This window comes from Vicugna pacos, chromosome 6 (assembly GCF_048564905.1).
Source record: "Vicugna pacos chromosome 6, VicPac4, whole genome shotgun sequence".
Taxonomy (NCBI): Eukaryota; Metazoa; Chordata; class Mammalia; order Artiodactyla; family Camelidae; genus Vicugna; species Vicugna pacos.
In genome coordinates, this window is record NC_132992.1 from 72084121 (window position 1) to 72107588 (window position 23468).

The 23468-nt window shown below is 37.7% G+C and overlaps 1 protein-coding gene across 11 annotated transcripts in view; it reads left to right on the forward strand.

The window, feature by feature from the left end:
• Positions 1 to 23468, forward strand: part of TTLL5 (tubulin tyrosine ligase like 5) — a 255265-nt gene that overhangs the window by 50509 nt on the left and 181288 nt on the right. For 8 of the 11 annotated variants that reach the window (XM_072963457.1, XM_072963451.1, XM_072963454.1 and 5 more), the window contains exons 13-18: positions 7751 to 7832; positions 9418 to 9479; positions 10651 to 10745; positions 13015 to 13056; positions 20264 to 20377; positions 20665 to 20756. In XM_072963457.1, coding sequence (XP_072819558.1) covers positions 7751 to 7832; positions 9418 to 9479; positions 10651 to 10745; positions 13015 to 13056; positions 20264 to 20377; positions 20665 to 20756 — 487 coding nt within the window. The remainder of the gene's footprint in view (positions 1 to 7750; positions 7833 to 9417; positions 9480 to 10650; positions 10746 to 13014; positions 13057 to 20263; positions 20378 to 20664; positions 20757 to 23468) is intronic. The other 3 variants (XM_072963455.1, XM_031679270.2, XM_072963452.1) reach the window with 1 other exon arrangement.

The following is a 23468-nucleotide window of genomic DNA, read 5'->3' on the forward strand; positions in this document are numbered from 1 at the left end:
CCAGCTCTGTTTCCAGATACCTTCAATATTCCCATTCACTTGTTTATACGTTTAAGTATTTTTCAGTTCCCACTGTGTGCAAGGTATAGATTATGAGTCTGTTCCTCTCAAACCAAATTTCCCATAGAATGATATATACAAATACCTGCACTGTATTAGTAGCATTTAAATGTAGACTTAGGAACCTTCACAAACTATCAGAAGCTTAGCCATTTACTGCTTTTCCATTGATTTGTATGTCTGGAAAGGACCTCAGAGAATAATTAGTTTGTATAAAGAAATTGAGACCCTGAGAAATTAAGACTCCTGCTCCAGGTTCTCGAGCTAGTAAGTGAGAGAACTCAGATGAAAGAGACTCAGCTTGGAGAAAAGGTGTCAGAAGATGGGTTTCAGCAATCAAGTCATCTTGATCACAGCACTCTTGATCAATAGAATTTTTGATGCCTCTTCAATAAAATAGATTTTTGACAATCTAATTTTTACTGCTTTTAAGATTGTGAAAATGTGGTACCATGTGAAATATATGCTTAAACAGCAACCTTTTAAATATGCTTAGGAAATTGGCACTGTGAGATAACTGGCTATGAGAACAGCTTTTTTTGTTTTGAACAGTTGGAGAAAAACAGCCAAAAACAACAGGATGTTAGCTATCCTTCAAAGATGCTGCTGCTGACTAGTGGCTTCTTCTGTGTGTGAGGATGGCTGAGGTGACAGGCTGTGACCCTGGTGCTCTATAGCCTGAGACCATGTGAACCAGCTCTCATGCCACTTGTAAAATTGATGACATTGGCCTTGTTTAGGTCAGAGGCCAATGACATCTTTGCTCAGGACAAACCAAGCTCAGTGTACTCTGTCTTATTGAATGTTTGGTGGGTTGGCCTTTTATTGATGTTGTTTAAGACCATTTCACAGGGTAGGTTGACATTCTTAAAGTGAGGTTGTCCATAAATATTTGTTGAAGGAATGAAAGTGGACAGCATACCTTTTATAATGTAAACTACTTGACCAACAACAATAAAAATGAAAGTCATCAAACAGTTCACTTTAAAAACATTTAAACATTTTTAAAAATATTTTGGGGCAGGGGGAGGTAATTAGGTTTATTTTATTTTTTTAATGGAGGTCCTGGGCATTGAACCCAGGACCTTGTGCGTGCTAGGCGTGTAGTCTACTGCTGAGCTATACCCTCCCCCCTCGAACAAATGATGAATGCTGAAGAGGCTTTGGAGAAAAGGGAACCCTCCTACACTGCTGGTGGGAATGTAGTTTGGTGCAGCCACTGTGGAAAACAGTATGGAGATTCCTCAAAAGACTAGGAATAAATAGACTTACCATATGACCCAGGAATCCCACTCCTGGGCATATATCCAGAAGGAACCCTACTTCAAAATGACACCTGCACTCCAATGTTTGTAGCAGCACTATTTACGATAGCCAAGACGTGGAAACAGCCTAAATGTCCATCAACAGATGACTGGATAAAGAAGCTGTTGAACAGTTCACTTTTAATGATTTTCTTTTCTGGCTCATCCCATGCTCCTGTTTAGGTGGGAAGGGAAGTTTACTGCAGAAGGGTCTTAGTAGAAAGTACCTACTCTTTGTCAAGCATTTTTCATTAGTTATTTCCTTTAGTCTTCTTAACAGTTTTGTTGGTATTTATTACTCATGTTTTATAGACAAGGAAAAAAGATTCAGAGAGGTTAAATAATTTGTCCCAGGTCATGCTGTTAATAAATGGTGATGCCAAGTTTGAGAGCCAGGTCTCTCTGGCTCATTCTCCACCCACATGCAGACAAGTTCTGATGTGTCCAGCCATTTTTGGCATGACCCGCATCCTGGATTCTCCTTCTACCCTCCTGTAACTAGATCTCAGGAAAAATGATATCATCCTTTTTAGCAGATCAGGCCTGGAAAAGGGGACTCTTTCTGCTCTCATCAGCAGTACCCAGTTCTAGATATTCCTTCCAAATCTACCTTTACGTATGGTAGCCAGATACTATATTGATTTATTGAACTAGGTAACAAATTGGCTCAGGGCTTTTTCTTTTATTTAGTTCATTTTCCAGTGGGATTTAGATCTGCTCTTTTTCCAAGTTCTCCTTCTGGACCCCAGATAAGACTCCCCACTTAGGTTTTCAACCCCAATCCAAAGCCAAAGTAAAGAGAATTTCCTTTATACAATAGCATTTGACAGACAGCGAGCACTGACTAATGTCAGCACTTTCCAGTTTCCGGGATTACAGCTTCAGCTGGGACTTCATTTCTGGAGAGGGCTAGTGGGTCGATTCCAAAACTAGTGCTGTGATATGTTTAGTAATCTCTTAGGCCTTGGATACATTATTATTTTCTCTATCAAATCTTTTCTTTCCTTCCCTTCCTAGACCATCTTTTATTAAGTTTTTCCTTAATATGTCTAAATCTTAATAGGAATTTCTGTTATTTCTATGATTGCTGGCTTTATTATGAGTATTTCAAGTCGGGTGGCTAGGATTATTTTGGAGAAGTAGCTACAAATTATTTTGTCTTAGTCAAAAATTGTAGTGTTTTACACTTGAAAATAAAATTTTTTCCTCTTTTCCTTTCTTTCCTCTTTCAGTATTTCTTGATTGCTTGGTGTGCTTTGTGTAGTGCAGGCTGTTTGGTGTAGGTCAGTGAATGAGACATGGCCCCTGCCCTCAAGTCGTGGGAAGGAGCAGACATGAAATGTTACATGACAGCCCAGTAATAGAGTGACTCAGGTGCTCTTGGAATATATAAGGAGCTGCCAGCTTTACCTGGGGAGTCAGGGAAAGCCATTCCTAGCAGAGGGACTGTGACATGCAAAATGTAGTGTCATGGCAGGATGTGGCATTTTTTGAGATGGAAGTTCAATGTGACTAAGTAGAGCCTGCACTGGATGAGGTGGCAGGAGGTAAAGTTATGGAAGTAGATTGGGGCCTGATTGTAAAGGACTGGTGCGTTTAAATTCATGCTGTAGACAACAGCCCCTGCATTTTGGATCAGAGGAACACTAGGATTATTGTTTTTCCTTTAACTTTTATCACTATTTGTCCCGAAGCTTGGGATGACAGAATTTCAATGAAGGGGATAGCGTATGACATTATTAGAAGTGACTAATTTAAAATCCTCCAGGAACCATCCTGGCAGTGGTATCTCTTGCTGGGCCAATTCACTGCCTGTCTCTCTATCTGACTGTTAGATTTGTGTCTCAGAAAGGCAATTCTGATGGCCATGTGGAGAATAGGCCAGTGCTAGAGAAATGATTTGGGAGTAAGAGGTATGCAGGGATAATATACACTTAACCATGTGACCCAGAAAGCCCACTCATAGGTATTTACCCAAGAAAAATGAAGCCATGTGTTCACACAAGTACCTTTACATGAATGTTTATAGCAGTTTTATTCACAATTGCCAAAGATTGAAAGAAACCCAAATGTCCATCAGCACAATGGATAAGCATATTGTGGTATGTCCATAAAATGGACCACTACTGAGCAATAAAAGAAGTGAACTACACTACTGACGTGTGCAGTAACATAGATGAATCTCGAAAGCACAGTGCTAAGTGACATAAGCCACTCTCAGAAGGCGACATACCATTTGACTTTCCAGAAGAGGCAGAAATCACATGAGTGATTGCTGATGGATGGGGAGTGAGGACTGACTGTGAAGTAGCAAAAGGAAATGTCTGTGATAGAATTGTTCTACGTGCTGATTGTGGTGGTAGTTAAACAACCATATACATTTGTCAGAACTCATCAAATTTTATAATATAAAAGGGTGAATTTTACTGTATTTAAATTATACCTCAATAAACCCATCTTAAAACAAGAAACAATAATAAATGAATAAACCTCAAAAACATGCTAAATGAAAGAAGTCAGATTCAAAAAAAGTGTAAACTGTCTGCTTCCATTTACGTGAAACTCTAGAATAGGCAAAACTGATCTGTGGTGTAAAAAATAATAAGAGTAATAGTTGTCTGGGAATGTGACGGGGCAACAGGGTATTTACCATGAAGGGGCATGAGGGGTGATGGAAGTATTCTGTGTGGGTTGACATGAGTGTGGATACGTGGATGTATCCAATTGTCAAGACTCCTCAATAGTACACTTAAGATCTGTCCATTTCATTAAATAGATCAGTTTTACCTCAGAAGGGAATATAGAGATAGGCTGGACTAAAGAGAAAGAGATCTGGTGATGTGTCGGATTTGGGAGGTGGTGAAGAGGGTTTCTAGCTTTGGAGACTAGTGCATGGGGTTTTACAAGATGGAGAATAATGGGAAGCCAAACAGGTTTTGGGCAAAGATAACGAGCTGTGTTTTGTTGAGTGTTGAGTACCTGTGGGGTACTCTAGTGAAGATGTCTAGCTAAGGCATTTGGAATTATGGATTTGGTGTCTAGGAGACACTTGACTGAAGATAGAGATTTGAATGTCATCATCATAATATTAATTGCAGCCGTGAGAATACATGGGGCCACCCAAGAAGAGAAGTAGAACTGAGAAGGAAAGAGACCTGAGGATGACACCCTGAGCAAACCTACCAGTGACTTGTTGGGCAGAAGAGAAGGAATAAAAGGAGGAGGGAAAGGAGGGAAACAATCAGAAGAGAGCAGTGTCCTGGAACCAAGGGAGAGGAAAGTTGCAATAAGTAAGGGGTGGTCAGTGGTTTCAGACGCTTGGGCTTAAAGCAGCAGCGTGGTCTTTGGTGATCATGGTGAGAAGAGGCAATTATTAAAGAGTGGCAGCAGAAGCAAATTCTTATGGCTCAGAGAGTGAAGAGGCATAAGGAAAGTTATGGTGGCTAAGCCTAGGTTGCTTTTCCAGGAAGCTGCTTTAAAGAAAGGGTGCTGATGTGAAGTACAAGGTGGAGTCAAGCTTCTTACCTTGACTAGGCACAGTTTCAAGTGTGTTTCGATTTGGCTAGGGCTGAAGGAATTGCATCTCACCAAGGAAAATTTGCCGGAGGAAACATTGTTGAATAAGGTGGTAGCAATTGTCCTTCGAAAATACCTGCTGTTTGTCACGATGAAGACAACACAGAGGAACAAAGAAAGTAGCTCTCAGAACTGGAAAAGCTTAGATTGCCTGCGCCTTTTACTGACAGAACACGGGTATATCTCATTCTGGATACTGAATTTTTGTAATTCTAGACGCTGCTGCTAAAACACACAACATTGAAAGGTGAGGAAGTTTAATAGTCTCAGTATAGCCTACTTTTTACCTTTTAAAATCTTTAATGTCCACAGACAATCATAAGTTAAAAGGGTCGTTATGAGGACTCTAGTAGCCCGCCAAGGGCACGAATGATTTTGATTAAGCTGAGTTGATTGTTGTAAGAGGTAAACTCGATACAAATGCTCCCTTTTTCACCCTGGTCCTCTCCCCCAGCCTCTCAGGTGAGCTGGGCTTTGCACTGTGTTGTAGTGCTGCCCCAAACCCCACTCTGCAGTCGTGTGAGCCCTGAGCTGGTGCAGGTACAGATGTTAGATTCAGAGCTGATTCTGAGATTGTTTAACACTGGTAGGTCTTAAACACTTGCAAGTAAAGGGTGTTTTCTCTCTCTGGGGTGGTTTCCCCCAACCTCCTGCCCTTACTTTCCAGAATATTGGTTCTTAGCCTTTCAACTGAGAGTCTTGGAATTTGCCTCTTAATTTGGGAGATAGTTAATGTGTCAACTGCTTATTGTGAGATATTTAAATAATAGGTTTCAGTGATTGTTAATTCTTATTTCAATTTGTATTCATTTGTGGCTAATTCTGCAAATCTGATCAATATGTGCCTCAATCATTATTCTCTCCCTGTTCCTTATGCTGTTGTTATTAATAATATCATTTTATGAAGCAGTCGAATCCTGTGCTTCAGCTTTTAAAAACAGAAGAGAATGTTACTTTTCTTGAATCAGACTCACTTTAAACTTTCTCCTGCTTGTGTAATGTTAATCTAGACTGTAAATATTGCAATTAGATTTTTTCTTTTAAGTGCCTTTGTTAGTGCTATATCACAAAAAGATTTTTCTCAGATTAAAAGAGGCAATATTCTATGGGGTGACTGAAGATTAGGTGAAATATTCGGAAGAGTGTCCTGGCCATAAAAGCTATGAATTTGTTACCAAAAGAAGACAAGTGAAGGAGCTTTCTTTCCTTTATACTTTATAGATAACATACGATTTTTGTGTAGTTACATGAAGGTGAATCCTATCTCAGACTCTCTTATAGTTTGTGATTATTTTTTACAAATTAAATGGAACCCTAAATAAGTACTATGGAAGCCAACTCCATGGAAACTTCCTGAGAGAGAATTCGAATAGGAATATCTACTTGAATCCATATTGCATAAATAGGAATTCTGGACATAGGTTTACTGAGGATACAGATATTGACAAGTGGTGATTAATAAAGAGGATAAAGGAAACCAAGGATGCTAATGAACTATCAGAGAGAGATGAATTTCCCATGCTCCACAGCGAGAAACAGGTGGAGTCGTGAGGAGGATCCAGGTCTCTAGGGTCCCATTCTAGGATTCTTGGTACTACACCAGACTTCCCATGCTCTAAAAGAGTCTTTGGTACCATTTGTTTAGAAGCCTACATTTATTTTTCTATGTTTTTGAGAGGATTGATAAATGGGAAAATCTGTCTGCAAGGAAGGGATTTTGTTTCAAATGAATTTCTAGAAAATACCTGGCTGTGTTCTGTGGGTGTGAGCTGTGGCCTCTGACCTCTGGTCAAACTGTAAGGAAGCTAGTCTTTTCTCTTGGAAAGAAAGTGTGTGTAAACAGTTTGAGGGACAGAGAGTGGGATGTTTGGGAATGAATGGGACTTAAGAAATCTGATGTATGATGTATGTATACTAAGGAGGACTGTGGAGAGCGTCTCACTAATGATAATAATAAGAGTAAAGGCTGCCAGCTGAGGTTCCAAAGTCAGCCTCTCATCTCTGCATGCCGGGAGAAGAGCCATCTCACGGTCTGACTTTGGTCTTTGCAGCAGTTGGGGAGTTAAGGGACGAGAATCAGTAAAGAATCCAGAAGGTGTAGCAGTTTGATCTCTGGCTCCCTCCCTTCTTAAATAATATTAGTGGTGCAGGATGGCTTGTCATAGTCCTGCTCTGCTGCCACTTGCTCCCTCATTTTTCTTCTGTCTTTCTGTGTTGGGCCAATGTATTTTATTTTCTATCTCCAAAGGGAACTGAAACCATAGGACAGTGGGAAGAATAAATATGTTTTACACATTTAAATGTCTTCTTGATTTAGATTGCAAAAGCATCGTCTTGGTTTAAGAAAATTTGATGGAAAGATCCTAGAGAGATGTGTTCAATAGATTTTTCTGTTTTCAGAGTGTGGTGGGAAAGTGGTCAGGGAGAACAATCCAGAACAAGCCCAAAGCAACATTGATACTGGATGCACCTGTTGCATTCTTTTTCCTAAATTTTTTCACCATTATGTACAGCAGCAGAATCACACCTGTTGACTCTAGAGTCAGATCACTTTCTGTGTAGAGTTCAGGAACAACAGTAGAGTGTTGATAAAAACAGTGGAATTTTATAGCATTCTTTTCTTACTGTCTCTAGAGCTTGGTTAATTTCTCCTGAATTTGAAAGATTCTCTACTTCTACTTCTTCTGGATACTTACACTCAGCAAGTTTCAAGGCCTCTGATGGGAGTTGACTGGATTCAGTATTTCGGATGTTTGTTCGGTTGTGACACGGAAAATGATCTTGTGTATTGTGTTATGTTGTATTTCTAGAACTCTATGGCTTTGACGTGCTCATAGATTCTACTCTGAAGCCATGGTTGTTGGAAGTGAATCTCTCTCCTTCTTTGGCCTGGTAAGTAGTCTTGTTCCATTAACTAGAAAACGATACACCTTCAATGAGCAGCACTGAATTTCTTTTTTTTTTACTTTGGCCATTTATCTTGGCACTAGGAGACTTTTTTCCCTTGACTATTAGAGCTGACTAGAATTTCTAAATTTAGGGGATTTGTGGTATGTTGTCAGAATCCATAGTGCAGTCGTGGATCCCTATCTTACTAGTCAATTTGCAGTCTGTGTTTCCTCTTTTACTGGGCTTCTCAGGGAAGCTTCTTTTGTTTTCTTTTTTATCCCCAGTTCTTTTTCTCTCTCCCTCCCCGTTTTTTCAGCTTTGTAGGTGTTCTACTGAGGCTAAAGAAATACATGAGATACTGTATTTCCTTTGCTACCAAAAATTTATACATACTCTAATCCATATATATTATAAAGGTATAGAGCTGGGCCTAGGGTAGTGTGGATGATATCTGATCCTTTGACCCTGTTCTTGTCCTGGTGGTATCCATCCAAGATTAAAGTCTAAAAACTTCAAACAATTAAAAAAAATTTTTAACCTATCTATTGTTTAGAAGAAGGAAAGAAACTTATTTTGCAGTACCAGAGAAGATTCTGCTTATATCTACAGCTACAGCCAGAGTTTCTATTAGCTATATGCTTCTCTAAACAGCTAGAGAACTCTGGAGATTTATGCCAGAGACCACCCAGCTGCTGCATTTTTAATGATGAGAAATGTTGGCAGAATGCCAGGTAATCAAATAAAGACAGATTGACTGTTTTGTAGGGTGAATTTGGCTTCATCCCAATAGTAAGGTGTACAGCTAGATATTACAGATGCTTCAGATGTCATGCTACACTTTGGTTAAGTCAGCATTTTGCAGATTTCCTGGCGATGTACATCATACAGTGTTAGAGATCCCCAGGATGGTGCATGGGCCCAGTAGCCAGAGTAATCTGGTTCCTGGGGAAACACCTCAACACCAGTGCCAGCATGGCAGTCACTGCCACAGGGAGGCCTCCAGCTCTCAGTCCATGTTGTTTCTATTTCCATGTGGGTTCCCGCCACATCACCTGGTGATATTCTGGTATAGCTTGTATTTTTTTTCTTCATTTGCAAGCCTGTAAACTTAAGAAGACTGACTTAGAATGGAAAATGAAGCCTTACAAAAAGTACAAAGATGCCCAGGTTTCTCCTCTTGCATGTGAATGTGATCTGACTATTGCAGCAGTAAAAAAATAATATGAATGATGGGCATTCTCCTAAACGAGCATATTAGAAGTCTGAACCTCTGAAATCCACAGTGATAGTGAAACAGTATTCTTGACTTGTATGAAATTTGAATTGCACAAGACCTTCTGGAATAAAACGAATCCATGTCAGGGGATCGGCGCCTGAGAGCTGTGCCTGCCTTACCAGGGATGAGCTTGACTTTTATTTCTAGAATTTTGGCCCAGATTTCTTTTTCTTTTTCCATGGATTTGATGTGCTTTATGTGTCGCTTCTCATTGACATTTGGAAGCTTTTGTTATATTGGGGTTTGTGAGGGGCAGCTATTCTGTTAACCTATAAAATTATCTATTGCTCCTTTCTTTCTCTATTCTCTTAGTGATGCACCTCTGGACCTAAAGATCAAAGCCAGTATGATTTCAGATATGTTCACAGTTGTAGGTGAGTAGTAGTAGTTTTCTGAAAACTCACATGAAAGTTAACCAGAGCATCCGTTTTGTCAGGCTCTATATGTGTTGCCAACTGGCAGTTCCTCAGCCATGCTGAATGTTTTGTACTAAAAAATTATATTTTCAGGGAAGTGTTTATATGTTTCTACTCCCCCTGGCTCCATCCTGTCCTGAGGCTGAACCACAACTAGGGCTGAGAACTAATTCCCAGGGCACAGAAATTATGAGCTAAGGAAGAAAATTAAGCAAAGATCTGGAGAAAGTATATTTTTCTCTGAGCTGGGATAGTGAAATCCACTGAAGAAGCTTTGTTACAGAGGAGACTGGCTCTGTTTCTGTTAGACAGTCTCTGTGGTGTCAACATGATCCCTTCTGTAGTAGTCCTAACTGAAACAGCCCAAGAAGAAATCCCTTTTGGAGTAGATAAGCCAAAACTTTGAAATGGACATAGGCAGCCAGGTGGGTATGTTGTGGGTTTGTTGTTTTTGTTGTCTTAAGCACTCTAAAAAGACATAAGAAAATACATTTGAAATGAGCTAGCACTTGGTGTACCAGAAAATGCTGTAAAACATTGCTACTCTATTCTCCTTGGATGAGAATCTGCTTCTTTTTAGGAAATAAGTGAAATTAGCCCAAGTCCAATTTCTTAAGCCATGGATAATGTACACAGCCCATTTTGGAAGTTGCCAATAGACCACCTTTAGCAGTTCCGTAAGTGGATCCTATAACAGATTGAGAACCCTCACTTGCTTCTGGATTCTCCTGGTAAAAACAACATTATTTTCCAGTCCCCATCCAGGAAGCCACTTTAAAATAGTTTGTTTTTATTACCAACTATGTGTTTTTGAATGGTGGTTTCCACCTTTACTCTGAAGTTCATCAAAAGTCTACGTCTCTTTCTCCATCAGAATCACATTTCAGCTGCCCAACAAGGAAGGTCAATTTATCTGCGTGTTTTTCCCTTCTTGTTCTCTCCAGTTGTGGTGGTTCGAAGCTCAAGCAGAGTATGTATATGGGAGAGTCATGCCTAATCTTCTTGAGGATGGAGCTCTGTAATGTTAATGGCAGTGAAACTGAGTTTGTGTATCTAACAGAAAGGTGCAGCTAAACCTGCTCATTTCTTAGAAAATGGCAGGTTTTAATGTTTCCCATTCCCTATTCAGGGTTTGTATGTCAAGATCCTGCCCAGCGGGCATCAACCCGGTCAATTTATCCCACCTTTGAGTCTTCAAGGCGAAACCCTTTCCAGAAACCTCAGGTAAGCAAATCTAGCAGCAGAGAGCCCACAGGAGGCCTGCTGGAAAGTGGCAGCTGGTGTCGGTGAGGGAGCTGAAGTGCAGAGCAGGACGGCCGGGGACCATGACAGGAGGCAGCTGTACTCAGCCATCGCCAATAGCTTATGCTCTTAATGCTTTCAAACGAACTTACTCTCCACTTTTTGTTTTTCTTTTCTTCTGGCTTCTTTTTCCATTATCTTTCCTTTTTTCTTTCTTTTTCTTTTTAAAAATCATTCTTTTTTTTTCTGAAATTGATAGGCTCATAAGTGAGGCACACAGGGAGAGCCTGCAAATTCGTCATCGTTACTCTGCTGCATTCTTTTTGATTTTCAGACTAGCTTCGTAGAGAAGATGCCAGATTGAAATACTGGCTTCTCTACATGCAGTTCTTTTCACAAGGACCCTCAATGATTTTGAGATATTGATTGAGGTTAAATGAGATAAATGCCAACAGAAACCTGTGTGTGTCTGAAACATCATTTGATCCAGCCTTGCTCCAGGCTTTGTGTACTCTGCATTTCTGTTCCAGTTAAACCAATCAGCTCATCATTCTGTCTACTCACTTCATCATGTAGTCTGTCCCTGCCTGTCTAGACCTGGCTAGTTTCTACTTCTGTGTCTTTGCCTTTAACATTTTTTCTTATGTAAAAAGTCTGCTTTCCTCTCTTCCCATCTGGATTGATTATGTCACCTGCTCAGAAATTTGGAGATTTTTCCTTATTAAATCCATTCCACTCTGTCATGACTGTTACGGCTTTTCATTTCAATTTCAACATTATTGACTGGTTCTCTATTGCATTGTTTTGCATTCATTGATTTGTTGCTTTGAAATTGTCCGTTCTCCTCTACTAGATTGTAAGCTCTTTGAAGGCAGAAACAGCTATGTCTTCTCCCCCTCCTTCCCCCTTCCCTTTCTTCACCCCTCCTGTGTTCCTCCCCCACCTCCTCTTTAGCTCTCCACCTCTCCTTTTCCTCCTCCCATTCCTCTTCCTCCTCCTCTCCCTTTGGCTCGCTGGTCTCTTTTAGAGTACTGCTATTTTTGTTTGCTAAGCTCATGTGCTATTATTTATGCAGACAGCTTTTCATTAGAACAGGGTTTGCAAACTCAATTGCCTCTATGGGCTGCAGACAGACAGTGTGAGAGAGGAAATGGGGCCAGGTACAAGTGAGCTACGCGTGATGTGCCATAGTAAACCGGACAGTGCGTGCCTCATGTGAAAACGGGCAACCCTTTTACTAACGTGCTCTAGCTGATCGTTGCCACGCATGAGTGTGGGCCAAGTGCTGTCAGCTCTTCCTACTGTCAAGAGAAGTCAGAAATCTTATTTTAAAATACTGGCAATAAGTTCAATTAAAACAGTCATACTTTGCAGACCAAACATTGTCTTTGAGCTGGATTCAGTCTGTAGGTTGCTGATCTGTGACCACCTGCTCTAGAATTATTCTCTATTTTACTAGCGTTGTGGTATGGAACAGAGTGTACTATATTTTAAGAGGTATTATCTTGGATTAGAAGTAAAACCATGCAGCAGCATTGTACTTGACCAGTACATCACAGATCAAAGGGTTTTCTTTAATTTTTAATAAGGAGTAGAGTGTTAACCTGGGTGTACTAGGGAAACTGAATTGGGGCAGTCACGTTCCTTTACAGATTGTTTTCTGCAGTATCTGTGGGAAGAGCCACAGGGTTGTGTATAAAGGATTACAAGTGTTTCTGTGCAGCTTTAACAGGGTTTCTGCCAAGTTCCACTCTAGGGATGGCTGTATGTCAATCTTGGATGAATTAATCCCTTTTCTTAGCTCGCCTGTCAGTCAGCTTTTATCGGTGACTTTACAAACAGTGGAGAGTCTATCCAGCATTTGCTCTGCTGACTGGTAGTTAATGACATAACTTCATCCAGAAGCAGCCCACAGGACATTTCTTAAAGGTAGAAGAAGCTCTAGACGAGTTATGTGTACTATGTGAGACCAGTTAACAGGTGGAGTAGTTAACCTCAGGATCTTCAGTACAGGAAAGTAGAACTGAGTTCTCAGTGGTGAGAAGGTGAAACTGGAATAGATATGCCACAGGAGAAAGCAGTGTGAAAATGAATAAATGCCCTAATCTTGCAAGTGCAAAGTATAGGGCTTTTGCTTCTGCTCTTTGCTTGGAGATTATTTTTTCTTTTTTATATCACAGTTGTAGGAGTTTGAAAATATAGGCATGTCAGGAGAAGATAAGGCTTTATTCCATTTTTCTGTCTTTTATAGCGCCCAGTATCTGCACAGTTTCAGTCTTCAAGCACCAAACAGGTAAGTTCTGGATCATTTGGAGAGTTCATTCAAATTTTTATTTTCATCCCCCAAATGGAAAGCCTTTTAGCTTTACTCTTTCACAGCACATATTTCATGCACCTGTTTTTTGAACAGTTTAATAACATAAAACAGAAAAAGTGAAAATGAATGCATGGAGTCTTTCAGTTATAGAATATAAGCATAGAGGTTACAGAACTTTATGAATCCTCTTTTTTATGATTATGCTGTGGTAGAGGCAGTTGCTTTGACCAAAATATTACAGAAAGGAAATATCGTAGTTCACAAATAACCTTTCATTTGTTCAGACATCTTATGAAACATACTATTGTCAGTAGTTTAATATTGGAAACATTTCACGTTGGATGTTAGGCTATATTTGACTTTTTTAACATGCCATTTCTTATATGTAGTGATTTACAGTTTTATGAATCTTAGAAACTCTGCCATAATTAGTGTCTCAGATGCTATTTTTAAAATAAAGACAAAATATTTTATCTCAGCCTCTTAATGAACAGAATTTGTCCTCTTTCTGTTCTTGTTAGCAGTATTTGAGATACATCGTCACTTCCTTCTACGCAGATCTTTTTAAAACATCTCTTTGAAGTGACAGGGTAGCCGTGAGGGTACTGCTTCTGCTGTTTGATGCTCTGATAAGAGGGCTGTAGATGTTCTCATGCACAAGCATGTCGCTTGCAGCTATTAGTTCTTTAGCAAAAAGCTCCAGTATGTTTATTTTGGCATTTGTATTCTCTGATACAACTTCTGGTAATTGTAAGCTTGACTTATAACTTTCTTAGCTACTTTTTGATAAAGTGATTTACATGGTTTATTTGAATCTAAAAAATGAAAAGACTTACTGGATGTCTTATCTAGTATTTGGTAACTAGTTAATGTGGTTCAGTAATACGAGTTTTGGTGTTTCATTGGTAGGATTAAAAATTCTGTAATATTTAGTGTTTTGTGTTTAGCTAGTACCTAAGTGTGCTAGCTACTCTTCATGGCAAACAAACAAAAAAACAAACAAGAAACCAAGGCTGTTGACTTCACAGAGCTTATATTCTAAATATCTCTTGAACTGATCTACTTAAGGAGAACATTAAAAGTATTATGTCATAGCTTTCTGAATTTGATTCCAAGAAACTGTCTGATACTTTATTCTAATCTTAATTTTCCTTTACCTATTTTACTTCTATTCCATCTAGCTCCATTGCTTGAATTGCAATAGCCTGTGGATGGGTGAGGCCTCTCTCTGGTAGCTACGTATTTGAACACTGCTAATATGACACAGAATCTTTCTGGCTTTATTCAGCCAACCTTTAACATGTTGAATTCTTCAACTATTTTCATCCTTTGCAAAGCTCTACTTTGTCACCATCTTTCTGTTAATGAAGCACTCTCAAATCCACCTTAGTGTTGTCAGAGCCAAGTGGGGGAAAAAAAAAGGAATTCTCTATTCTGGCCATTTAGACTATGTAGGGTTTTCTTCTTCTGGTGCTGTCAGATTGTGAAGTCACAGTTTTTTGCTTGTTGTCTGATGGTTTCTTTTTAATCCATTATCTCTTTCTACATTTGTTCCTTCCCTTGAATGCCTGTGGTTTCCAATTCTCCACTCACCGGAAGTTACATTTCAGTGTTCCAAGGCAGGCAGTATGGTTTTGTGAAAATAATGTGGACTTTAAAGTCAGAGAGACCTGGATTCAGATTTGAATTCTGCCAGTAACTAACTGTTAGACCTTGGACAAGTTCCCTTACATCTCTGAAACTCACTTCCCACATCTGTCAAATGAGGATAATAATACATGTGTGGAGTTCTGCTGAGAAAGGAATGATAAAACACAGGTACAATATTTGGGATAGTTTTGGACACATAGTTTACCCTCAGAAGATTTAGTCACCTTCATACTTGTGAGTCCTGTTTTGATTTTCCTTTTTCCATGGTCAGTATCTGGTGTTATTTTGATATTCATTTAACTATAGTCCTGTCTTTTCACATTTACTATCATCAACAAATGCAAATCAATGCAATTAATTAATTAATCCATCCTCCCAGACATTAATACAGATTCTAAATAAACCTTAATGAGTACCCGGTCACTTCTTAACTTGATTCACTGCTCCTTATTGTATCCTGCAGTTACATCTTTTAACTGTGTTCAGTTTTGGTTGGTGTATTTCGTTCATTATACCATGACACTGAACCCCAATTGGAAATGTAATTCAAAATAGAAATTTTACAAAATTTTCACAAATGCTTCTCTAAAATCCAGAGATATTAAATATATTTGCTATATTCTTCCCTTTTGTTATTTTATTTTAAAAATCAAAATTTTAAGGCATGTTATAAAATAAATAAAGCAGACTCCATACTGATATTCTTTATGAGCCCATTAAACTCTAAATGTTCATGGATTTTTTTCTTTTAATATTTGTTCCATTATTTTACTAGGGATTCAAGTTAGACTTACCAGACCGTAACACCAGGAGCATACTTCTTACATTTTTGAAGATTGGTACCTCATTTGTTTTTTTCTAATCTTCTGGTACCTCCTCAGTTCTTCATGATTTTTCAAACATAATTGTAAGTGGTTTTGGTAAGTTTTTTTGTTTTCAAAGCCAGTTCTGTTAATAACAAGATGCATGTCTCTCAGACTTGCAGACTTATATTTATTCCAAATTTTCAGATGTTGCATAGCTCTCTTTTTTTTTTTCAAATACAAACCTACTTCCTTACTTTCTTACTCCCAACCCCCCTCTAATTTCAAAGTACTGTACTTCTGTTTATGATTATATCTAAGCCTTCTCTGTCAGCCATTTTTTGGTCTATTTCCACCCAGATTTATTCACATGTGGTCACTTTTGTTCAGTTTCTTTCATTTGATAGCATTGACTCATTTTGCTTACTTGACTTTATTTTGTGGGTGGCAAGATGCCTCACATATAAATTGAGCTATTTCTAGTTCATTTGTTTTTAACACTGAATTCCAGACTTTGTAAATTGCATTGGGAGATTGTTATTTGTTGGATGATTTCTCTGTCAAACAGATTTTTTTTCCCCTCAATTTTGGTATCTTTGAGGCTACCCCTCCTTTTTTCATATTCTACCTTTTGTCCAGTTCTCATTACTGGTACTTGCCAGCTTTCTTGAGGCTGAGACTTATTTTTCTGATTCAGCATTTGTTTTGTACTGCTGTGAGTGGGGACAGGTGGCTCCTGGTCTCAGTCATTTCACATTTCTCAGTCAGTTCTTCCCTGACAGTGAAGGTTAGGTGTGTAGAGGTTTCTTCCTGTGAATTGTAAGTTGTACTGATGACCATTTAACATCTTTGATGCATGTTACATGGCAGAATTCTTACATAGACGATTAAAAGTCTGAGAACCCAATAGTTGTTTTTTTTTTTTAAGAACCCAATAGTTTTAAATCTTCAGTCATCTAGCCAGAGGCATTGGTTCTCTTTAAGTTTGGAAGAGCTTTATTTGTTTATTTATGTATTTATTTATTTAGTGTATGCAGTCAATCCTTTGGAATATGTGGATTTATTTTATCTGCTATACAGAGAATATAGCTGAGCTGATATACCCAAAGTCAAAACCACAAAGTGGCTTGCGTTTGGACTGTTCTGCTCTTGTTTTTGACAGTCCTTATGGCCTTTCAAATCAGTCTGATTTGTCTTTTCTTTTGTTTTGCTTTTAATCTCCAGGTATATCTCCTTGGCACTCATAAGCATTTCTTTTTTCTCTTTTCTTTCTTTCTTCTCCTTTGTTCTCTCTGCTTTTTCTCTCACCTGTGTCTGTAATTCATTTGTTAGTTTCATTTCATTAACAAATACTGGTAGGATTTAACCAATGGTCCAAGATAGTAATGCTTTGTTCTGTATAAATGTATTTCTCCTTAAACCAGTACAGCAGATACTATGTTGATTAAAAAAACTCTCTCTAATCTCAAGTTTATTGAAAAGCTGAAATTGTCAAGATACTTTTGACTTTCTAGTCTGATATCTTCCAGTAGCTTCCCCAAAGACACAGGAAACCTAAGTGTATTTTAGAGAGGCATTTGAGATACATAGACTTTAGGAGCTACAACTTTTCATATTTCTCTCCCTCTCAGCCTTCTTAATAGTTTAGATTGAAATAAATAGGTGAAGAAATTAGAGGAATTTCTAGCCACATTTTTTTCTCTTGGAGTAGCACTGACCTTTTCTTTGCAGCTTGGTGGTATTTTGGCAATAAAAGAGTAAAGCCGTCAACTTATGGGCGTTAACAGCTGGAGCATTCATCTAACAAGCACCCTTACCCCTCCTTTTTCTAACTTCCCAAATGCCTCAGCCAGGAGCACCTGCCTGAATTCCTACATGCCTCACCCAAATAGTCCTAATGTATGCACACAGTGGCTAGAGTTAGGCTTGTGGGCTATGAGTAACAAAAGAGTGGTTGTGAATGTGTGCAGGAGACAACTCTTTGAAAGTGCCTGGGAGGGACAGTTAAGAGTTTTGGGGTGCTAAGTCATTGTTTTGGGGAGCAGATTTAGATAAGTAGAAGAAGGTTGCAACAGCATTACAATCTCAATCTCTGGAAGCCAGGAATATCATTCTGTCATGAAGCAATTCCAGAAAGATGAAAATTAGGTCCTAGAAAAGCAAAAAACAAAATTATGATAAAAAGATTAAAGAAAGAAAAATAAATGACAAATAAGCAAACAAAAAGACCCAATTTTTTAACAAACAAGAAAATGCACAATAAAAACAAAACAAAAAGACCCAAAAAAGCAAAAATGAAATAAATAAAATAAAAAAACCCCAAATTGGAATTGTTCATTATATGTTATTCAATAGTGACTTGATCTGTGTTCTTATATATATGACCATTCCTTAAAACTATTTGATAGGTAATAACTACTTCTTAAAATATTTTCATTATTAACCTTTTAATACTGTTAATTTATCAACATTTTAAAAATAACATTCTTTCTATTCTAAAATAGTTAATCTTTATTACATCATTAAAATGAATGCTTACTTTACTCTCTTCTTACATGATTTCAGAGGACTTTAAGATATTCTTAAATTGTGTGAGATGATAAGACAGCTTGAATGGAGGATTTACTGCCAATGGCTCTCTGATCAGAGCCATGCCATCACGTGTGAAGCAGAGAAGTATTTTTAGCAAACAATAAATAAGGTGTGAAAATGACAAAAGTCCTCAAGACAGCCATTTAATATTTTGGCTTTTCCAAGTTATATACTAAATGGCATTCACACTTTTAAAGATTTTTTTTTTAAATGACTGTATTACTTATATTGATTCCCTTCCTAATCTTTAAACTTTCTTCTTGATTGCCCTCTCATCCCAACATGTGCTTTATAATGCATTTGCAGAGATTGGCAGGGAGTTAAATTTTTTTCCAAAATCCTCTGCAAAGTTTAATTCTCAGCCATGATTAGCCTGTGTGTCAGCACATTTATTCATTCATTTATGTATTCAATAGATAATTATTGATCTCCTAGTCCATGCCAAGTACTGTTCTAGATGTTAATGATACCACAGGAAAAGCTAAACAGATAAACATCCCTGCCTTCACTTTTTCCTTTAATCTGTTGATTTCATGTATTTTCTTTCATGGAGTTGCCTATCAGAAAATCTGTGTTTATAATTTGAGGCTAGCTTTGAAGATTAGTATGTATTGGTCTCCCTTGTGTCCAAAGGTTAAAACATTCATGGTTATTTATGCACAAGTGTATATTAGTCTGCTTGGGGTGCCAAAACAAAATACTTTAGACTGGGTGACTTAAATCACAGAAACTCATTTCTCACAGTTCTGGAAGCTGGGAAGTCCAAGATTAAAGTGCTAGCAAGGTAGGTTTTGTTCTGAGGTCTCTTTTTTGACTTGTAGATGACCACCATCTCACTCTGCGCTCACATGGCCCCTTCTTTGTGTATTCTCAGGCAGAGAGAGTGAATACAAGCTCTCTTGTGACTCTTCTAACGGCATTAATCCTATCAGACCAGGACTTCCCCTTCATGACCTCATCTAACCCTAACTACCTCCTTGAAGCCCATCTTCAAATACCATCACATTGAGTAGGGGAGTTCGGGGCTTCAACATACGAATTTGGGGGCAACACATTTAGTCCATAACAATGAATATTGCTGAAAAGATCAAAAGTTGGTTATTAAAATGTCTTTCCCTAGATTGTGTATACAAAGAGGGAAATGAACAATAGTTCCTGATATTAGGACTTCTGTCAAATCGAAGTTACTTCTAGGAATCAGGAGAGACAATTTGCATCCCCATTTCTTGAATTATTCCTTATTCTTTCTACTTGACAGATTTATTTGCCTTGTTTTGTTAGTCATCTTTTAAATAATAGTATATTTTCATGCTTCACACCATCTTAGTTCCTCTGTTACCTTTGTATTTCTTGGCTCCCATAACATCAAAATCACTTAAAACTTCCATTCTCCTGCAACCTTCCTGATCATCATTCAGAAGCCAGAGTAGCCCAGATCATCTTTGGGGATCCATGATGAGCATGGTCCACTTGACTGCCTCCGTGGGATATCTTTGGTCCAGGTCTCTTGAAGTCCAGCAGCCACAGTGTTTCTCAAGTTGTAGCCTTTTGTTCACAGCTTTTTTTTGTGTCTCTGATGACTCTTATCCCAGTATTTCCCCCCTCAAATTCTAAAACATCCCCACTGTCCAGCTTATTCATCTGTGACATAATAGATTGCTCCTTGTCTTTCTGTCTTATATCTCACTTTTCCTAACTCTCCTTCACCAGTGCTGAAAAGAATACAGTTTCTTAATGAAATAAATGCATATTTAATCTTACATTGAGGTTATTTTCAAATTTTTTCTCATGTCTTTCAAAATATTAGATAGACTCTAAAACCAAGATTAGGAGTAAGTACTAGCTTAGAAAGCTGTGTGAACATCTTTCTGTATTTCTTTTTTTTTTTTTTTAACTTGTATCTCTCTCAACCCCTAGTGTTTCCCTACTATTCTTTTTTCTCTTTTTCCTTTGAGTTTACTAGCTTTCATCTATTTCCCAGGGTTTCAGGCTAAGAGATCAACTACAGAAAATGGGCTTGGGATTTGAGCTTATACTTAAATGTAGGGAACATAATAATGTTGAGGGACTGACTGACTAGAGGGAAATGAAGAAAGATGTTGAAACATTTTTTTGTTTCTGTTTTTCCTTCTCCTTAGCGTTCCCGTCCACTCTCTGCCAGCGACGCAGAAATGAAAAACCTTGTGGGCTCAGCCCGGGAGAAGATGCCGGGGAAGTTAGGTGGCTCTGTGCTCGGTCTGTCAATGGAGGAGGTAAAGATAACTCCATTTCAGGCCTTTGTGGGTTAACACAGGGTTCAGTGAGAATCAGTGAGTGATTCATAATATTCAACCAACTCATATCTTCCACTGAAAAGAGAAAGATTCAAGATGGGAGAAAAAGCTTCTCAAAAAACAGCATCTTAAATGGAATTAATTCCTTCTTTCATGCTTCTTTCATATTCTTGGGTTATAACTCTCTACCTCTGTTCTGTAACCACATGGATTACAGTTTTCAAAATAGGTACTCATTTTATTTTATTTTCTCTTCCTCCATGTAGATCAAAGTTTTACGGAGGGTAAAGGAAGAGAATGATCGGAGAGGTGGATTTATTCGCATATTCCCTACATCAGAGACATGGGAAATATATGGGTGAGGTGACTACCTTTTCTTTTTTTTTATATCTGTTCTTCAGGTCCAGAGTGTTGAGTTAATTGTGACACAGTATCATCATTATTCTCCGTGTGGTGCTTTTGTTCTTTTGTTTATTTATTTATAACAGTATGAATATTACCCAACCCAAGAACTAGAGCATTAATGGTAATTTAATCTACCTATTCACTGTTCTTCCCTTTTCTCTAGTCCCCTACCTCCTTCCTAACTAGCCTCCTAACCCAGGGTTAGACACTGTCCTAAATTTTGTGGTTATCGTTACCTTGATTTGAAAAAAAATTGTTTTATCATCAATATGTGTGCCTAAGCAATATAGTTTGTTTTCACTCATCATTGAGATCTAGTTTGCATGTAGTAACATGTGTCCAGTTTAAGTCAGATGATGAATTTTGACAAATATAAACACTATTTTAATCACCACAATCAAGATATAGGACATTTCACCACCTCCAGACGTCCCTGGTGCCCCTTTACAGTCAGCCCCCCTCATTAGCCTGAGCCTCGAACATCTTCTCATCTGCTTTATATCACTATTGTTTTTCTAGAATTTTATATAAATAGAATCATACAGTATATATTCTTTTTTCCCCTTTTTTTCAGTATATATTCTTTGATGTCTGGATTCTTTTGTTTGGGATAATGTTTTTGAGAAATTATCCATGTTGTGTGAAACGGTAGTAGTTCATTCCTTATTATTGTTGTATACTGTTTCATTGCATGAATAGAGCACAATTTGTTTATTCATTTACCTGTGTGGAATATTTGGGTTGTGTCCAGTTTGGGGCGGTTATGAAGAAAGCTGCTATTATGAACATTCATGTACAGGTCTCTGTGTGGGTATATGATATTATTTCTCTTGGATAAATACCTAGGAGTGGAATAGATGGGTCACATGATAAAGGATAAGAGAGAGAACCATTTTACGTTTTACCAACAATGTATGAGAGGTCCATTTGTTCCTCGTACTTTCTAACACTTGGTATTGTCAGGCTTTTTAATTTTGGGCATTCTGGGGAGCGTGTAGTGTATCTCTGTAGTTTTAATTTGCTTTTCTCTGGTGAATAATAATATTGAGCATTCATGTGCTATTGGCCATTTGTGTATCTTCTTTTTTTCCATTTTAAATGTAAGATTTTTATCTTTTATATTATTATATTATAAAGGCCTCTTGATACAATTCCTTTCCTAGATATTTATATTATGAATATTTTCTCCAAGGCTATGGCTAGCCTTTTCATTTTTATAACAGTGGCTTTCAAAGGACAGAAGTTTTAAATTTCAATGAAGTCCAATTGACCGATGTTTTTTAAGGTTTATGCATTTTGTGTTTCCCATCTAAGAAATCTTTGCCAATCCCAGCTTCGCAAAGCTTTTTATGTTTTCTTCTAGAAGATTTATAATCTTAGCATTTATAGTTAGGCCTATAATAAGTATTGATTTAATTTTTGTGTGTGGTATGAGTTAAGAATTGAAGTTCATTTCCTTCCATGTGGATGTCCATTTGTTCCAGCACCATTTGTTGAAATTACCTTGCTGAATTTAATGTGGCAACTTTGTTGAAAGTTAATTGAAATATATATGTTTAGTTGTAGACTTTGTTCAGTGTCACTGATCTATGTGTTTGTGGTGTCTGTAGCTTTGTACTAAGTCTTGAGATTAAGTAGTTGAGTCTTCCAACTTTGTTCCTTTTCAAAAGCATTTTGACTGTCTTGTGTCCTTTGTATTTCCAAAGAAATTTCAGAATTTCTTTGTCAGTTTCTACGCAAAAGTCTGCTCACTTTTGATTGGCATTGCACTGAACATACAGATTAATTTGGGGAGAGTGGATATTTTAACAATATTGAATTTTTCAGTCCATGAACGTGATATAACCCTCCATTTATTTTAGGTCTTTTTAAAATTTCTTTTAGCAATGTTTTATAGTTTTCAGTGTAAAAATCTTGATCATGTTTCATTAAATTTATCACTTAGCGTCTCATGTTTTTGGATAATAGCGTAAATGTTATCTTTAACAGTTTTATTGAGTTATAATTGACAAACAGCACATATTCAAAGTGTACAGTTTGATAAATTTTAACATATGTATATATTTGTGAAACTACCACTACAACCAGCAAAATGAACATATACATCACTCCCCAAAGTTTCTGTGTTCCCCTGTGTAATTCATCTCTCCTGCCCCTCCCTTTCATTCCATGCCTATTCCTGTCCCTGGACAGCTACTGATCTGCTTTCTGTCACTAAAGATGAATTTTGCACTTCCTAGAATTTCATAAATAGAATTCTAGATTGTTCTCATATTTTATGGTCTTTTTTTACTTGGCAAGATTGTTTTAGATTTATACATGTTATAGCATGTATCAATGATTTGATTTCTTTTGATTGTCAAGTAGTATTCTATTATAGGCATGGACTAGAATTTGTTTATCCTTTCATCTGTTGATTAACATTTCGGTTGATTCCTAGTCTTCGGTTATTGCAAAGAAAGACGATGAACATTTATATACAGATCTTTGTATGAACATGTGCTTTCATTTCTCCTGGGTAAATACCTACTTGTGGAATGACTGGATCACATCATTGTATATGTTTAACTTTTTAAGAAACTGCTATATGGTTTTTCTAAAGTGGTTTTACCATTTTACATTCCCATCACAAGTGTATGAAAGAAAGTTCCATTTCCTCCACATC